The sequence below is a fragment of the Haliaeetus albicilla genome, chromosome 12, assembly GCF_947461875.1.
Source record: "Haliaeetus albicilla chromosome 12, bHalAlb1.1, whole genome shotgun sequence".
NCBI classification, from domain to species: Eukaryota; Metazoa; Chordata; class Aves; order Accipitriformes; family Accipitridae; genus Haliaeetus; species Haliaeetus albicilla.
The window spans coordinates 5,323,170-5,341,304 of NC_091494.1; the positions used below are offsets into that span (position 1 = coordinate 5,323,170).

Here is an 18,135-nt window from a genome sequence, read left to right on the forward strand (position 1 = left end):
CTCCAGGGGAAGCACCCAGCACCCCAAAGCCTCCCCATCCAATCCCAGCTGCAAAACCAGACTGGAGAGGATTGAGGGGGAAGGGCAAACCAGCCAGCAGCGTGTGGCTATGAGCCCACACCCTGCCGATCGCATAGGTTTGCGCTGGACCAAAAGAGTTAAAGCAAGAAGCCATTCCCCTGCATCTCCTCCAGCCCACTGCTAGGCACAGACCGCTATTTCTAGTTGAACGTGGGAGTGGAGAAGGATCCCTCCAAGTCTTCCACCCAGCCTGCGAGCTGCTGGCTGAAGTTGTTAGTCGGGTGCCGGCTGCACCTACCACACCCCACAGGCAGAGTTCAGCAGGCAACGCTGCCGTAGCACAGGAGCAAGTGGTGCTGCCTGGACTTTTGCAGTCAGGCAGGGGGGGTCCCTCTGCAAGCACATGCACTGCTGCCTGCAGAGCTACCTGCCACCAGGGATTTTCTCAGGCTGGAGTGAAGTTTAGCCTCACTCCCACCCAGCATGTTCAGCCTCCTGACACCACACCCCCCACCCACTCCCTCCAAATGCAGGGAGAGGATTTATCCTCTCTCAGTGAGGTTATTCCTCCACCGGCGTTACAACACCGAGCAAAACATAAGCTGGGGCACTTCTTGTCTGCAGTGAACTGACAGCAGAGCAGAAGAGGCTGTGGCACAGCCTCCCCAACTCAACTGCCACATTACACAAGCATTACGGGTTGAGAAGCCCCTGTCAGTAACTGCCAGCACCCCATTACACAAGCAAATTGCTCTGCGTTAGCTTTAAAACGGCCAAAAATAAAAGGAATCCAACAACTGTTGCTGTGTGTGTCAGCAGACTCACCGGACTGTGTGCTGGTTTGTGCTGCAGCATCAGAGTCCTGGGTGCTCCAGGGTCTGTCCCACCCTGTCAGGTTGAGGGACTGCAGGCCAAGGCACAGATCGTTGGTGTCTGGGAGGCCACGGGAAGACTCTTGCGTGGATGTGGGGAAAAGCATCCTGCTTGCCACTGCTTCTTCAGAGTCCTGGAAGTCTGCTCAGATTGAGAACAAACAGAAGCTTGAGAGTTCAGGGCTGCTTTTTTCTTTTTAAAGAAGGAGTTTTCCAAAGCGTTAAGCCCCGAGCCAGGTCTCGTGCTGCTCTGAAGCCACGGCTTCTGCAACTAGCAGTTGCACCCCAAAAGGGAGGGCTACCATATGTCCAGAAACCAGCCCCCTACCCCCCTCAGCCCCTCCACCTTCCTATCCCGTCTGCATTACTGACTGGGTCAGCATGTGACCAGGCTGCTGATGCTTACTGTGCTGACAGTGACGTCACTCAGCCATGCAAGAGAACTGCATCAGCTCTTACAAAATAAAGGTAAGAAGAAAGGATAAGATTTCCCCCGAAAGACAAGACGGCAGGCAGGAGGAGAGAGGTGCAGCTCCAGTAAATCAAGGGAGGCAGGCAGCACAAAAGCAGGGCTCCACAATACGGCAAGGCAGACGACAGGCTCGAGGCAGCAATCCCCCCAGCAACGACGACAGCAGCAGCAGCGACAGAGCAGTTAGTTTTAGTGCTACCCAGCTCTCCTGTCCCCGCCTCCCTCCACCCACAAAACCCAAAAACACTTTAGTCCTGGACAGACTCCAGCTGCTGGCTCCAATTCACAGCCCAATGCAAAGCTTCACAATTCTGCTAGCATAATCTATTTGGTTCAACTTGGCCACTGTGCCTCACTGACTCTGCATTGTTTACCACTGAGTAACAAGGATAACCTTCAACCCCCCCCGCTACCCAGAGAGAAGCCCATGATCCTGGGTCCAGCCCGAGCAGGCACATCACACTGGTACAGGAAGAAGAGGACCAGCTGGAGCACAGGACCCATTTCACATCAGGAATTTTTCATGGCCTGTTTACCTTCCACCCGCCTGGTCCCCCCCCCTTCCCCAGCCCTCCCCTCCCCTGCGGGGTGTTCACAAGCCTACGGTACTGGAGATGCCGGATTCTTGCCTCGGTTTAAGCCTGTGCCAACAGCCTAAGGAAATGCAGCAGGTTCATAGTCTGAGAATTCCAGTTTAATGCGGGGATCTGGGGGCTGATGAAACCACAAGATGCTCAGCTGTGTTACCCGAAATCTGAGTCAGAGGGCATTTATAAGCCAGCTACCAAGCAGCAGCAGCTGTCTCCTCCTCCTCCCCCTGCCCCCACACCCTCCCACTGTGCCATCAGATGTACACCTCGCACACACCACTCCCCGCTCTTCAGCAGGGCGCTGCAGTGACTCTAGCCTGTCACGTTATCCCTCACGTGCAGCCCGGCCATCCCAGACAGCCTGACAGCGTTCCTGGCCTCCTTTTCCACATCCACGTCCCATGCCACTCAGTTGCCCATGACCTAGCAAAGCCCATGCAAGGGTCGGTGGCAGGTGGCTACCCTACATGAGATGCAGGTCACTGCTGCCACCAGAGGTGGGACCCTCACCTTCACCCCATGGCAATCTGGGGAGTGCCAACATTCCCAGATCACAGTGAGGGGGATGAAGCACTGCAGTCGGGATGAGAGCAGCTAAAACAGTACCTTTTGGCAACGTGCCACCTTCCCCCTTCCCAGCTGCAGCCTCCTCCACCACACTTCACCAGGATAGCATCCACCAAGGTTTTTTTTTTACTCCCCTAGTAGTACTAGTACAAGCTGTAGTGCCAATTCAGTCACGTTACTATGAAGCACCTGTAACAGCATCAAATATTCCTCCGAAAGCATCACGCTGCATCTTCAGCAGGGTATTTCACTGCATTAATTCTACCAGTATAGTTTCCAGATAGCTTGTTTTGGACAGGCCCTAAAAACATCTATAATGCAGCTATAGGGAAGAGAGGATAAAGGCACATTGCTCAGACAACTCAGTTCCCACAGCAACCATAACTTGCCCATATGAATATGTAACATTTCTGCATTTATGTAAATGCAGAAGTGCTGTGCTCTAGCCCAGATCCTTGGCAGTACGAGACTACCTTCCCTTTGGGGACCAGGATCTTGCTAGGTTTTATGCCATCTTCAAGATTAATTCCCACCAAACTTCATCTTCTGGGAAGCATGGACACAAATAGAATATCAACAGACAGAACTTGAATCCCACTTGGATTCAACATCTTGGATGAAACCCACCACTGAAGAAATAAGGAAAATAGGGAACAAATTTATCAGTGCCAAGAAGCACTCACTCCACAGCATCCAACCACATTTTCACTAGCTATCTACATTTTTCAGGAAATAAGCTGTTTTGTTTAATTGAACCCAATCAGATTCAAGTTCAAGAGATCTATGTTTCCCTCTGATGACTTCAATCTACATTAAAGACAAGCTCCCTGCAATTCAGTTACAGGTATAACTGCTGAAGCACAGAGTAGAATTTGCTTAGATAACCAGCGTTTTTTAGTTAGACCTTTTCCCATCCAAAGCAAACAGCCAGTACAAGCCTGCTTCCCCTTTAACACTCCCAGCCATGGTGAAAGATGGATACAGGTCATCAAGGAAAAACACCAACTTAAAAAATAAAATTTAAATAGATTTCTGGAATGGTTATTTTAAAATTCAGAGCCTGGAAATTTGTTACAAAGCAATCAATTGTTGATGGCAGACAAAACTAATAGGATACCGGGGCAGGAAGAATTAATTTCCTACAAAAATTCAGTCTAAGGAGTCATAACCTCAAGTTATTCATAAGTAACCATCTATCAAATATTAAATAATTTCACTTTGCAACCTAACCCAGCCCAAGCCAGCCCAAATGCTTTGCGGCAGACTTTCCCAAGCCCCAAGAACCAGCATGAGTCTTTCCAACCTGAATATTTCCCTGGAGTCGCCACTGAAAGACGACCATCCTGGCAGAGGGAACCACGCTGTGCTGGGCTCATGCCCGAGCATTGGGGAGAGACTGAGCTCCCGCCTCCCAAGCCGATCAGGTTTGATTTCAACAGCATCATGAGAAGAAGGTCCTTAGTAAAACATGCCAGTCTCAGAGCAGGCGGTTCTCCTGGATGACATCTTCCTGTCTGTCCAGGAGATCCCTGGAGCCAAGGCATACCACAGCACAGGCTGGACAGCTTTCCACACCACTGCCCGGACGGAAAGCTGCATTTTTCAGACTTCAGATGTTAGCACTGCATTTAAGACATTTCAAAGGCTTCTTCAAGGCGAGCATCTCCACGCAGTTCAGCTCTTAACCTGCAGTTTAACCCTACCAGCCCAGACAGCATACACAAGCTGCAACCCCAGCCACTTGTCCCCACCCCAGCACTCCCTCCCCACTTACACCAGTTTAGGCAGATGAGTTTCCACACAGGAAGCTGTGCTGGGGAGCTGATCTGGTTAAAACCAAGCCACAGGGAGTTAGTTTTAAGCCTGGCTCATTCCCCTGATCTGGTATGCAGTGTGGCTGCACCAACCAGGCATTTGAAACAGGAAAACATTTAGAAAATTACAGCCTAAGCCTGCGCAGAGAGGACAAGCAGGGACTAGCACCAGGAGCTGTGATCCACAGGCAGTTTGTGGCAGGCAGGTTAAGGTAGCATGGGGAGAGCCAAGCATGATTCAGTCACCATCCCGTAGCAGCAGCACCTCTGTGTCATCAGACTTAGTCTTGAAAGGTAACACTTCATTCAAGTGCAAAGACATTCAGATGTTTGAGCCTTCCAGACCTAGGCCACTTGCAAAGCCAGCTAAAAATCCAGCAAATGGGTTTTAGCTTGAAAACTGAGAAAAAATCCAGAGAAAGGAGGCAACAGAATAGTTAAGCAAACATGAACCAAACAAGCTAGATCCCACTCCTACTGCCTCTGCAGCCATGAAGAGGTCTCCCTTTGCTCCCACATGCTAACTTCCAGCTGAACCCGAGTACAGAGGAAGCCCCTCCACCAGCGAGGCCCCTTAGTGTACAGAGCAGCGGAAGCATAAGCACAACTCAGCTGTAAGCTGTTCACTGACAAAACCAGACTCACCTTTGTGTGCAGCAACCCTGTGGACTAGAGCTCTCACCAAGGCTGAACTTCCAAACCAAACCCAGAGAAGCAGGAGGCAAGGCCAGCATTTCTGCAGCCTTGGGATCACAAATGGGAAGGCAGCTCACAGCAGAAGCATTGTTTTGCCTTTCACACCTCTACACCTCCAGTTTTAAAGGCCAGGAATTGCATCCCTGAAAATTAAGCTTCTCAAGTATGTTTTGCACACAAGACAAACAAATCTCAAGTGAAAGCTTTTAGAGGATGAGCCAATTGTATTCCTAAGGTGCATGGGGGATCATCAGGGGCTTAGGAAAGCTCTTGTTAGGCATAAACCTACTAGTTACAAGAGGTTTTCCTGATATACAACTAAGCATCTTCCCTGTAATCTGAAAAATTCCACAAGTGGAGACATTTGCTGCTGCATGACCTGTTTCACAGCCAGATGAAGGAGTCTGCCTTATTCCAGTAACCACAAACATTTGAACAGCTAGCAAGCAACTAGTTAAGAAACTAAGGAAGAGGGCACCGCAACTAGCCTTGCTCCTCTACCTACCTCTTGCAAGAGTAAGAGTGAGAGACTGCCACAGGATTACAGCACCAAAGCTTGAACGACAGAGCACAGTATGTCAGGAAACCTGCTGGATCTTCAGCAACACCATCCAATTCACAACTGCTGCAGAGTGCAACAGCTCTAGGCAAAGTCCCTGTTCTCTGCAGAACACCGTGATCTACTTCCATTTGCAGATCTGATGAAGAAACCCATTTACTAGAACTACTTTCCAGTATAGAAAAGCACTGTGCCCATGCAGGCAAAGACCTGTTAATGTGACACTTGAAATAAAGGCCAAAACCAAAGGCAGTAGGCGTGCACCTCTTTTGGAGCACCGGTGTTGAATTTCACTATCCAGGATGTGTCTACCTGGCATACAGCATTTTTGGGGCAAACAGAATTGTTCTAAGCTGCCAGCTCCAGCTGAGCTCCTGCTAACAGCCTTGCTCTGCCTCAGGCACCCTGTTAACCCCACGCATTCCAGGCAAGCAGTGCTAATTTTGGGTCTCTGCATTTTACAACATTTTGTCCCCTCATCCAAGACCACACACATCAGGTGAGCTGCATCCAGCACTGTCTGGTATGTTTCCTCATGGCTGCAGGGCAGTGAAGAACAGAGGAACAGACATTATAGTACCAGAGAGGACTTTTTGGGTGGCTAAACAAGTGATAGGTCATTAATTGACTGCAGTTGAGAGCAAACAGGAAGCCAATTTAGTCATCACCTAGTCTGGGTTTGCATTTGTCCTTCAGTTTTCCTTAAATAAAGCAGCCACTGAGAATCATTAGGACATGACGGGCCACAACTAACAGCCTTTACACTGAACTTGGAACCTTAAGCCACTCCCATCCACAGGAAGTCATTTAAGCATCTCCCATTTCTTCACACAATGGACTGTCAATTTGTAGCAAAATAATGGCTGCTTTGTCTCAGTTAGATGAGCAGAGCTTAATGAAAGGGAAATCAATGCTGCTGGGACATTTGGGGTACCTACAATCCTTTTAAATCCCATTTGTTTTAAGCCAGCATTGCCTTCAGTTGAAGCTGTCAGCTTCACCAGGTGAGTAAACGGGCTTGCAAAGCTGAAGAGGGAGCTTTACTCACAGTTCTACTTTATTAAGCTGGAAGTTGTGCTACAGGACAGGATGATGATTTCAAAAGCTGATTTAGGTTTGTTTGGTTTTTTTTTTAACCAAATCTGGTAACAGCACCTTCCACTCAGCAAGGCCCAGCTTTAAAGCCTGGCAAACAAACCACCTGCTACCTTAAGAAACTGGCTTTGCTCACATTCTTATTCAGACAGGTGATGAACATGCAGATCAGCTCTAAATTTGGGAGAGAACCACATTCCCTGTGAAGCAGTTGCTCAAGGTCAGGCTGTACTCCAGCAGCACTGACAGAGTTGAGCTGGTGGGAGATGTTGACTCCTGCCTCTATCAAGGCCACATTCTCTCCCATCTCCAACACCACACTAAAAGCCACTAAAGGTTAATGTCTGCACCACACAACCTTGCTGAGGAAGTTTTGCTTTTCTTCAGAGAAGACTAATCAGCCTGAAAGGCAGGTGTTTTGAAGCACCATGCAATCCTGTCCCAGAAGCTACCAGACAGGTTCTACAATTACAGCTTTCACCACACTGCTGCACTGTACCCTTTGGTTTGGGCTAGCAACTTAAGCCTAGTGCTTGGGGAACTGCTAGAGCAAGCACCCATGAACCACTGCAGTGGTCAGGCTGGGCCTGACGACTTGGATCATTTTGACAAGGCAACTAAGTTCACCAAGGATTATCATTAACTGCAAACTGATCTTTACACAGATTTAACATTAGGCATGGCAAGCTAAGTCTCCAGTGGCAGCCCTTCTGCCACACAGCTCCACCCAGGTCTGGATAACCCTCCAACTGTGTCAGATCCAGGACTGCTGAATAAGCTTGTTCTCTCACATTGCTCAGACTGCTACTGTACTGATCTCTTCTCAGCACCATCTTGCTGTGCACCTCATCACACTGAGTAAGGTGTCTCCACACGTGTTTCCCCAATAGCATTAGTGAAAGGTCATGAACTTCTGCCATCCCTTCTCCACCACGTGTAATTCTCTTAATGCTGAATGTGGCTTCTTAAACACAAGTCCAATCCAAGATAAATTTAGTCTGACCTGAGGAAGACAACTGAAAAGCTTGAGGGACCATGAATAAAATACAAGTATTTCCCCTGCTGGAATAAAACTGCTTCCCCAGACTCTCCCACCAAAAAAGTTTAAGTTGTAAAAAGACAGTCCTTTCACCTATGATAGCTACTACATTAAGGGTGGATCTCCAGGCTCATTAAGACTGCCCAAGCTATGAGTTTCATGATAATACAGCCTAACTACAATACACAAGTTGTTCCTGCACTGAGTAAAAGCACCAGAGGCTCGTGAATTCTTCAGAAGTGATTTAACTTGGAGCAGTGACAAGATACCACATGAGATCAAGGGTCTCCACTCCCTTGGTCACCTACCCAGAAGCCAGGCTCACTGAAGACACAACACTGATCCTGCAGAGCCTCATCTTGTTCACTCAAAGGCATGGCAAACAGCTCCAACAGCCTGCTTCAGGCTCTAAACCATCTGCCCAGCACACAGGGCAGTTAGCTGCATTATATTCTGCCTTTTAGTAATCAGCTGCTCAGCCCTACAGCCATCAGGTATGAATTTCTGCAAGAGACTGCCACAACCTAGGCCAGGGTCCAAGCACTGAAGCACCTCCCCATTTGCAGATCACAGCTGCCCTAGGATTTGTGTTCTTGCTTGTGTCCAGCACCAACTTCTTCATGAAGATGATGTTCATTAGCAACACATTAAACAAGGGAAGCAGCTTGTGCACTTTACCAATCCAGAGACAGAAGGAAGCTTGCAGAAGTGCTGAATTTAGGCCCTTGTTACCTACTGAGAGGTCCTGACTCCGACACCAACAAAACAAGGCTAGGACTGCAAGTAGACTAATAACTCTGAACTGCCAATGCACTGGCAAATGCTGACTCATCCACATATTTACAGCTGATAACTGCTCATTTGGCCAGGGTAGCTCAGGTTGTACTCTATTATCAGTCTCTTGTACAGCCCAGAGGCACCTTCTGAAAGAGATCACATGTTTCCATCAGCCTAAACAGCGAGGGCACCCAAGGCAGCCACTTTCTAGCCCTGGCTCAGCAGTGCCCAGCATCCTTTGGGAAGTGAGCAAGCCTCTTCCCCTCACACCATCACAAGCATTTGTGCCACTGCACAAGAGATTTGATACAAGCTAAAGCCTCCTGTCAGGTTAACTAGTGCTGAACAGGGCTCCCCCACTGGTCCCCGAGCTGCACAAGTGGCTGTGCCAGCAGCCAACACCCACTCATAAGACTGGCCTCAACTGCTATGTCAGGAACAAGAAAAGCTGCTTAGGATGTCCCAAAAAGCCCAACTTGGGTTGCCCTGCAGAAGAAATAATGTTTGCTAGAGGAAGCCTCCCTTTTTTACATGCAAGTCCCATTGTATTTGTCCTACAAGAGGCCTTCCATCAAAGTTACTCAGTGATAGCCTGAAACACAAGCACAGTTTAACACCACTGAAGGGAATTTCACCCAGTTTCCAATCAAGGCACCACCTGCCAGCAGCTCCACACCAGGCAAGACCCTCTGCTCCAGACATCCATAAGAAATACCACAGTAACTGACAGACCAAGCAGAGTTTTACATGCAGCAGGTCAGTAAGCAGGTTCATTTCATTGCCAGGTGAATACACCAGTTCCTCAGAGAAGAGCTTTAGAAGTCTAGAAGACAGTACTGCAAATTAAAATTGATGGGCTAGCTCTAAGCCCAGACCTAAAACCAGAACTAACCCACATCTTCACAGGACTAATCTGCTCTAGTGGGCAGGGATAGTTCCTTTATCAACTAAGTTAACTTTGGCAAGTAAGCTGGAACTTAATTAGGAAACCTTCCCATTCCAAATTATAAATGGAATATGAAGGGCTATAGCTAAGATTTCAATAAGGCAGCGAGAAACAACTATTTCATGAACTCATTGTAAGGAGATAAAAGAAAATACTTAGGTTTATTTCTCCCTTATGCTTCCAGTGCATCAAGATCAGATGTAACACTGACTACCACTGTGCCAAGGGACAAAAAAAGTCTAAACAGCTCAGTACAACAGCTAATCTCTAAAAATGCACCACTAACCACACCACTGACCTGAATTCCTTAATATTCACTACGCAACTGCTCAGGAGTAGCCAGCATATCCTCCAATACCGTTTTACTAGGCACATTTCAAGCAATGCTGGCTGTAGATCCAAACCTCGAAGCAAACAATTTGCTTCCTCTGGTATTTCTGCAGTGCCAGCACAGGATCACATGGCCAGATCAGCCCCTGGTCCACAGTGTTAAGCCCTTCAAATACCCAGGAGATTAAGCTGCCCTGGAAGTCATCTGGTAGCAGTCATTTCCCTAGCCCAGAACAAAGTTGCACTGCACAAGCATCAAACAGACCCACAGGATGCCCAGACACCCATTTGCAGCTTTTTTTTTTTTTACACCCATTTGATTAAAACTCATCAGATTATCATGAGCACAGGACAACCCTGCCTCCAAGAGACTGCAGAGAAAGCTTCTCTGCCTATAGCAGCCTGCAAGGTCACCAGCTGGTGAGGTTTGTCCCTTTACTTCCCACTTTGTTTTGGGACAAGTCCAGAGGGTCAGTTTGTTTACAATAATGGCCAAAGTGTTTATTGACCCTATAATTCAAAGGCTAGAGGAGCAACAGCAATCTCTTTCAAGTGCCCAAATCCTTGGCACAAGTACCATCGCATAGAAGTGTGCTGGCAAGAGGAACATCAGGCACCGGGCAGGTACATTTACTGGCAGATCTTACCTACTGTAAAGGGACAAAAGCACATCCTTCACTTACATAAAAACACTACTGGACCCAACAATCTTCGCTCTGGCATGGAGCCTTTTGTTTTGAGGCAGATCAAGTGCAAGACAGCAGAATATGCCCACTCCCCTCAGCGTGTAGGAAGCAAGAACTCACAGCACTGATTTCATAATCCCAAGCTTGCTTCGCAAGAAAGTCTTCACCTACATGTACTGCTCTGGTGTGCTCTTAAATACATGATTAACTGACCTGCAGCAAACACGGTTATTCAAAATTCTTTTGCATTTTTAATATATGCAGCCCATCAGCCATACTAACCAAACAGATTAATCCTGCCTCCAGGAGAGACAGACTAAATGAGTCTGCTGGAACTATCTATGCCAGAAGTTGGCAGGTCAGGCAGTGAGAGCTCACATTCTGCCCACACAGTGATCCACAGCATCACAGGGAGCATAAGCAAGCCTTCCCAGGCACCTCCACACTGCCAGGGAACACTTGGATTATCCATTTCAGGCACAGAAATGAGACCCACCCCCCCCCACGTACCAAAACAGCATTAACCCCAACTCCAAGCATCTCTGATCATGAGCACATACCAACCACCACAGATTACCACCACCACATGTTCACTAGGTACCACAAAGCAACTCCCTCCTCCTGCCAGCCCCAAATCCTCAAGATCACCTCAAACCCAGCCAAACACATCACCTGGCAGGATGTCACATTTGCTTCTTGTGACAGGGGTGGTGCAGACTCCACTGAAATCCAAAGAGTTGTCCAACATTGCATTTATTCGGCGGAATGTCTCTGCATTGCTGCAAGTGGAAAGTGCAGGGGCATCTGGGCTATCCCAGCAGTCTTTTATGCTCCTCCCAGTATCTTCTTTCTGGTAAAAAAGAACAAGTATTAGTGTCAAGCAGGCTAGTACTCACCACTCAGCTTTCAACACATTGTAGAAAGTCTGGATTGCCTCCAATACTCACATTAGCTTTAGCTCCAGGTTTTAGTAACATTCAAATACAATTCTTAGCATTAAAGAACCAGTTAAGCAAACGGGTCAGCAAGTTGTCAGCACAGCCCACCAGACCAGGACCACCCCAGTCACAAACAGGTACCAGTGCACCACAGCTCAGATGAACTTTAGACTAATAGCCACAGCACCCAAACTAGTTTGGTTGCTAACATAAGCTCTCTGCTGCTTTTCTCCAGCACATCACAACACTAAAGCAGAGATTTGATTAACACAGGCATGCACCTTCTCCCCAGAATGAGCCTCCTGACACTGGAGAACAAGGGGGATGCTCATGGTCAAGGCAGCCACCACAAGAAACCACAGTAGCTCCTCCTGTGCACAGCAGAAGAGAACAAGGCTCACTTTACCACACATATTTGGGAGCTAGGAACAACATCTTGGAACAGCCCGTCAGCAGCCATGCAATCACTTCAGAAAACAGGCTTGCAGAAAAAAACATGGCTTCCCAGCTACTCAAACATAGCCCTGAAACCTGAGGCATCCCTTGGAAGGACAGAGATTCAAATCCTGATCTTCCCTTTAGGTAGCAGCTCCTGACCACAAAGGGAGGTTACCCCAAACAAGCTCTGCTTTAGCATAACCCTCCACACTGATCTACCAGCATCATGTTTTGGGACCATCCTAAACAAGCCAGAGCTCTTGTAAAGCTTCCTCTGCATGAAAAAGATCAAACCCTTCCTCCTTCCTGGTGCTGGTCCAGAGAACCAGCAAGAGCAGCTGCTTTCCCCAGCTCTGCTTGCAAGCCACTTTCACATCCAGGTTTGTTTCGATGCAGCTGCACAACATTCAAGCCTCTGCCAATCTAGAAGCCACTAAACTTAATCTGTAACCAGCATTTTTGGACTAGGGGCAGGTCTTCCCACCACCCAAAAGTCACTGCAGCAGAACTCTGCTCCTGAACATGCTGAGCAAACGGTATCACTATCAATTAAGACCCACATTAAAGAGAAGAGCAGGAAGGCACAACCTCACCAGTCTTGGCCTCTGGAGCAGAATCCTTGCCATTAAGCAAATCAAGTTAGAGCCAAATTCAAAGAACTGAATTGCAGTGAAGCTGGCAAACAAGCCCCTGCTACTCCAAGACACACAGAAGCCTATAGCTCTAAATTGGGCCATTTGTACTTGTCAAGGAGACATTTAATACATCTACCTTTTGGATGCATTCCTGCAAGAGTTTTGGGCCTGACTTCCCCCATGTCTCCTCCTGCTTCACCCACTAGCAAACCTGAAGCACCAAGCTAGTTTTACTTTCAAAACATCCCTTGCTGATCTTTCCAGTATGCAGCCTGTGGCAGAAGGCAGGTCTAAACTGAATTTCACATGGACACAGGAACTTTAGCCCAGCCCAAGTACAGGACTTGCATTCCATTCCACTCCCCCCACCCCGTCATTTGGAGCAGTTTTACTGCCACAACATATGATCTGACAGTTTTCTCCACACGAGAGCTTCGCCCCCCCCCCCCTTTAGCTAAAAGCAGAGGAAACCCTGTCCTGGAAGCAACAGGAATATGCTACTAAATTGTCAACTTACACGATGCATCCAGGCAGGACCTGAACAATTGATTCAGGATTTTAGCCCCTTTAAGGCTATTAAGATCTATTCGGCACTGGGGTCAGGGATCTTTGTCTACTGAAAGGCTCAGCCCACCCCCAGATAAGGTCCTGGGACTCTGCAGGCACAATGCAGGAACATTTACAAGCCAATAATAAAACAGGTAGGGCTGAAAGTGAGCTTCAGGCAAGAGGAAACAGGCAAAGCAAGCTTTAAGTCATCTTTATAAAAAGCAGCTAAGGAGTACAGAAGCTCAATTTAAGAAAGTATTGCCAGTCATCTTTAATAAAAGAAAGTGCCATATCAGACTGCTTTGGCACAAGTGTGAAACTCCATACTCTACTCTTGTTACTGCTAAAGAACCACTTACAGCAAGAGGCAAAGCTTTTCCCTAGGAGTTTGTGCTAGCAAGACAAAAATAAACCTGAGCAGCAAACCAAATGTCTGACCCGTTCCTGCTTATTTAGCATTTGATCCTTCCCACAACTGGCAGCACCAGTCCTGCTACAAATAAGAATAGAAAACAGCAAGATTATGGCCAAGCATTTCCAAAAAAATTCCTTCTACTTACAGAGCTTTTAACCTTAAGACTGTCAAGGATATCCTAGAGATACTTGCAAGCAATCTGGACACAGGGGCAGGCATCCAGCCCCTTGTAAGAAGTGACTCACATCTCTATACCTTCCCCCGCTAAAGCTCACCCTCCTCCCTGGACCCCTCAGAGATACTCCTTTGAGAAGAGCTTTGCAGGTCTTCAAAGCACGCAGGGCCCAAACCATTCAGCAGCCTGGATAGTCTGCTGGAAAGCGTTTGCAAACATGTAATGTAGCTGGAGAATACGCCCATATCCTTCAGTCTCAATAGAGTTAATACCAAAGCACAGGAAAATATCACACCTGAGGCCACATCCTCCAGAACCTGCTATACCCTCACATCCCTAAGCCAAGACAAGCAAAGGAACACTCTTGAGCCCAGCTAGGATTCTCTGTCAATGCTCCATCTTGAAGGATTTTGCAATAGTTAAACACATGCTGCCTGTTCAGGCTTCTCTGGAAGTCCTCCATGCAGCAGCAACTACAGCTACAGCCCACACTCGGAGCTGGTGATCCACTCTGCTTTCACTGAGGCACCAGTCCAGGAGGACTGGTGGGTCCTCCTTCCACCACAGGCCCTGGCATGTTGTGTGAAACACCAGGGTGTAACCAGTGACCCAACAACAGCCGTTCTCAGCCAGTCCTGCCTGCTACAGCACACAATCCCAATCCAGAGGAGGGGACACTGTTTTATTGGTGCAGCTGCTGGATGAACAAGTCATTACAGAAACATGATCCAGCTGACAGGTCACTTAAAGTCATCAAGAGTCAAACACTGCTTCCTGACACCTGGTAAGACACCCAGTCTCTGTTTAAGAGCTAAGAGTTTCTAGGGATGTTCCTAGACCAGAAGCAAATGAGAAAGGCAATTCAGTTCCCTAGAGTAGGCACACAGTGCCACAGAGCAAACAATTTAGAGGCTTCAGGTTAAATCATTGTGGTAGATCTGGAACACAGACCCAAGAAGCATCACAGACAAAGACACAGCAAGGTGAATCTCAGACAGGAGTACGGTCCATCCTATCCTGGCTCAGCTAAACCCTTAGCCAAGAAGGCACATCCAAGCACAAATATGCATCCCCAGGACTCTCCAAGGTCTCAAGGAGGGCACTGTCAGGCTCCCAACACCTCTAGCACTCCAAACAAAACACACCAGAGTGAGAAAAGGAGTGCCAGGCTTGATTTAGAATAGGGAGGAGGAGTTTTCACTCCCTCAGAGTAACAGACAGACAACCGATGAACCCTTCCACCATGGTAGAGAGCTCTTGTTTGCTGGATCTGCATCGAGAGGCTGGCAGCCAAAGCACAGCAGCTGTCGGGTCTCTGGAGTTCCCACCCCATCAGCCCCAAGCAAATCCCATGGCTGCAGCCTGCAGTTTATCTGCAGAAGGTCCCACTCCAGAGACACATGCACAAGCTGCAGCAGCGCAATCAGCGGAACAACATACACTTGTGCAGCAAAAGCCACCAAAGATGTTCAAGGTAAGTGGAAATGAGGGCACCACCACAGCCGCAAGGTAAACACGCCTCTAGGAAACCTACAAATAATGAAATCCCAGGGCTAGGCAGAACCTGCAGCATCACAACAGCACTGGCACAGGATTAGGATATCCTAATCCTTAGGGAAGTCATTAAACACGGCCATACTGGCAGCTGAGCTAAGATGTGCATTAGCTCCTGGGGACACTCTGGAACAGACAAGACTCATCCACCTCAGCTGCAATTCAGCCTTTGCTTTTTACATCTTTCACAGAAATCCCACTGGGGCAGTGCCGTACCAACGCTTGAAGGGGTTCACAGCACTGTAGCTGCAGCCAAGAGGGCCTTGAATCCTGAGACAAAATTTAACATGCTGTTAAAATGGTGTCAGCCTCAACATAATGAAGACAAGATGGCTCCAGACCTTGATCAAAGACAGCTCTAAAAGTCCTTTTTCACTAGTATGTTTTGCTTCCCAAGCTGAAGTCGGCTACACCAATACAAAGCATAATATTGGTGTAACTGTTCCTACTGAGCGACACCACTAACAAAGCAACAAGCTGATACACCCAACTCATCCTAAACAGCATTAGGCGAGGCTGCATCAGCTCTCTCACCATCAGCAAGGCTGAGCTTAAGCAGCTTTCCCAGGTTTTAACTATGTGGAGAGGGTCTTGAACACACCTGCCTGGAATCAAGACTAGAAGATTTTGATAGTATTATTTTACAGGGGATCACTGACTTCAGAACACCACCAATTTTGCCAAAACTCCTATTTTTAAAGAAGTTTCCCTGTCGAAGCACCTAGGTTTTGGTAATTTTTTTTTGAATAAAACATTAAGCTATCACTCACGTAGCTTTGGAAACAAGCAGTATCACAGCTGCCTGTTTCAGCACACTATCAAAACAGAGTAAGGTTTTAATTGCTTTAGGGAGACTGTTCCAGTCAAGATAAACTGCAGCAAAACAACAGGATCCTGAAACTCCTCACAAAAGACAGCTCCCACTCTGCACAGCTCTAGCTGGAGCCCCTACACTGGAGCACCAACACACATAGCCTATCAGGAAAGCAGCCACAACAAGCATTAATTGGTTTTAGCTGGGTAATACTGAAGGGTAAAAAAAGAACCTGTTTTTCAGAAGACTTGTCTCTTGCCTTTGTCTATACAGTGCAGTTAGGGACTGGGTCACTAACAAAAGCCCGTCTTGCTACATGGAGCTTACAGTCACCTGGTTTACAAGTAAAATAGCAGCTCCATTCACTTTGTACACTCAGAACAACAGTCTAGAAGCACTCAGAACTACCACTTGCTACCAAGCAAGACCACGAGTACCTGCTCAAGCCAAAACACACCCCACCATCACGAACCAGAACTCAGCACCTCCAGCTCAGCTTTGCCCTCCCCTCCCCAATAACCTGGGATGAGAGCAATCACAGGCACCGCTTGCTCACTGGACTAGGACCACCACTGGGTTTCCTCCAGTAATGGCTTCATCCCTGAAGGCAGCACGGGTCAGTTGATGGGTTCCCTGAGGCAAAGCTCCTTCGGAGCCCCTTCTAATCTCGGGGGGGGGGGGGGGGGCGGCAGCTGCCGGGCTTCAGGACTTCACTCAGCAGTGGGGCCCGACGTCGGGGGATGGAGGGGGCCGAGCGGGGGCCAAGCCCCGGAGACCAAGCTCGGCCAGTCCGCTGAGGGAAGGGGGATTCCATCCCCGCTGCTCCACCACCACCACCACCACACACGGAGAAAGGGCGGGAAATCACCTCAGCGCCGCTCCCCCTCCCCCCCCCCTCACCTACCGCCGCACGCCGCCAACGTGTGAAACCACGTGACGGGGCGGCCTTAAAGGGGCCGCGCGCGCAGCCTGCTCTCCTCCCTCCCTCCCGCCTCGGCTCTGTGAGGCGCCGGGCCCGCCGGCACGTGTCCCTCCCGCTTCTTCCCCACCCTCACCGGCGGGAAGGCCATGGTGAAGGGGAGGGGGGGGAGGGGCTGCGACGCTGCGGGCGGAGTCCGGTAAAGGAGTGAAGCGACGGCAGCAGGTAACCTTACCCGCCCCGCCGGCTTTTATCCCACACCGGGGAGGGGGGAGGTGGGGGGGGGGGGGTGGGGAGGGGGGCGCCGCTGAGGGAAGGGGCCGAAGCGCATGCGCACGGCGCCCGCCCACCGCGTGGCGCCCCCCCACCGCCCCGCCCCATTACTCCTCCCCAATCCCAGCGTGCCCCGCGTGGGGTGGTGGGCGCGCGCTGGTTCCCGCCTTGAGGCGGTGTCTCTCCGTCTCCTCACGACGCCCGGCGGCGCGTTGAACCACCCCCCCCCCCCCCCCCGCGGGGCCGCCTCAGTGGCTGTGGTGTTTGTGCCCCCTGTGAGAGGAATGGGACACCCAAGGGGTTAAAACAGCTTCCCCCCCCCCCCCCCCCAAAGGGAATGGGGTGGTGGTGGGGCTGCTGGCTCCCAGCTTCAGCCCCGCCATGGGCACAGGGCAGTGCTGAGCGCTCCGGCTCTGGCCTCGGTCGGTGGGGAAATGGGATTTTTCCCTGTGGGAACAAGCGCTTGACGCCCAGCAGTTGGTGGTGCTACTGCTCTGGCCGGCGTTTCCTCACCCATCAAAAAAATAAAAGGTGATTTTATCCCATCTCCTAACCAGGTGCCGGAAAAAGCAGAAAGCCCCTCACCCTTTTTGCAGCAGCAGAAGGGGTTGGAGTTGAGGCGATTTGAGGCCTAGACCTTCCTGCGCGTCCTTTGCTCATCCTCTCCTTCCAGTGCTAGGCCTGGCTCCCCGCTGGGCTGCAGCTTTGGAACGGGAGAGCCAGGGCTCTCTTAAATCCCACCCAGCCCGTGCTGGGAGGAGAGATCTTGATAAAGAGTCAGATTTCCTTTTTTTTTTTTTTTTTCCAGTTTGGAGATGAAAAGCCTCCCAGAGCTGGCCCCAGGAATCCCTCCAGTGACACTGCAGAATAGACCCAGTCCTGACGTAGCAGGTATTTTTGCGGTCAAAGCACAAGCAATTCTGCTTTGAATAAATAGCTGGAAGCCTCCCAGGACTCCTTG

At 49.3% G+C, this 18,135-nt stretch overlaps 1 protein-coding gene across 6 annotated transcripts in view; it reads right to left on the bottom strand.

The window, feature by feature from the left end:
• Window positions 1–17,881, bottom strand: part of CPEB1 (cytoplasmic polyadenylation element binding protein 1) — a 42,834-nt gene extending 24,953 nt beyond the window's left edge. For 3 of the 6 annotated variants that reach the window (XM_069797716.1, XM_069797715.1, XM_069797714.1), the window contains exons 1-3: window positions 17,760–17,881; window positions 11,137–11,314; window positions 847–1,035 (exon numbers count right to left, since the gene is read on the bottom strand). In XM_069797716.1, the coding sequence (XP_069653817.1) occupies window positions 847–1,035; window positions 11,137–11,314; window positions 17,760–17,834 (442 nt within the window). In that variant the 5' untranslated portion in view covers window positions 17,835–17,881. Of the gene's footprint in view, window positions 1–846; window positions 1,036–1,299; window positions 1,912–1,994; window positions 2,149–9,746; window positions 9,903–11,136; window positions 11,315–17,759 lie in introns of those variants that run through there. The other 3 variants (XM_069797720.1, XM_069797719.1, XM_069797717.1) reach the window with 3 other exon arrangements.
• Window positions 17,882–18,135: the final 254 nt, after the last annotated feature.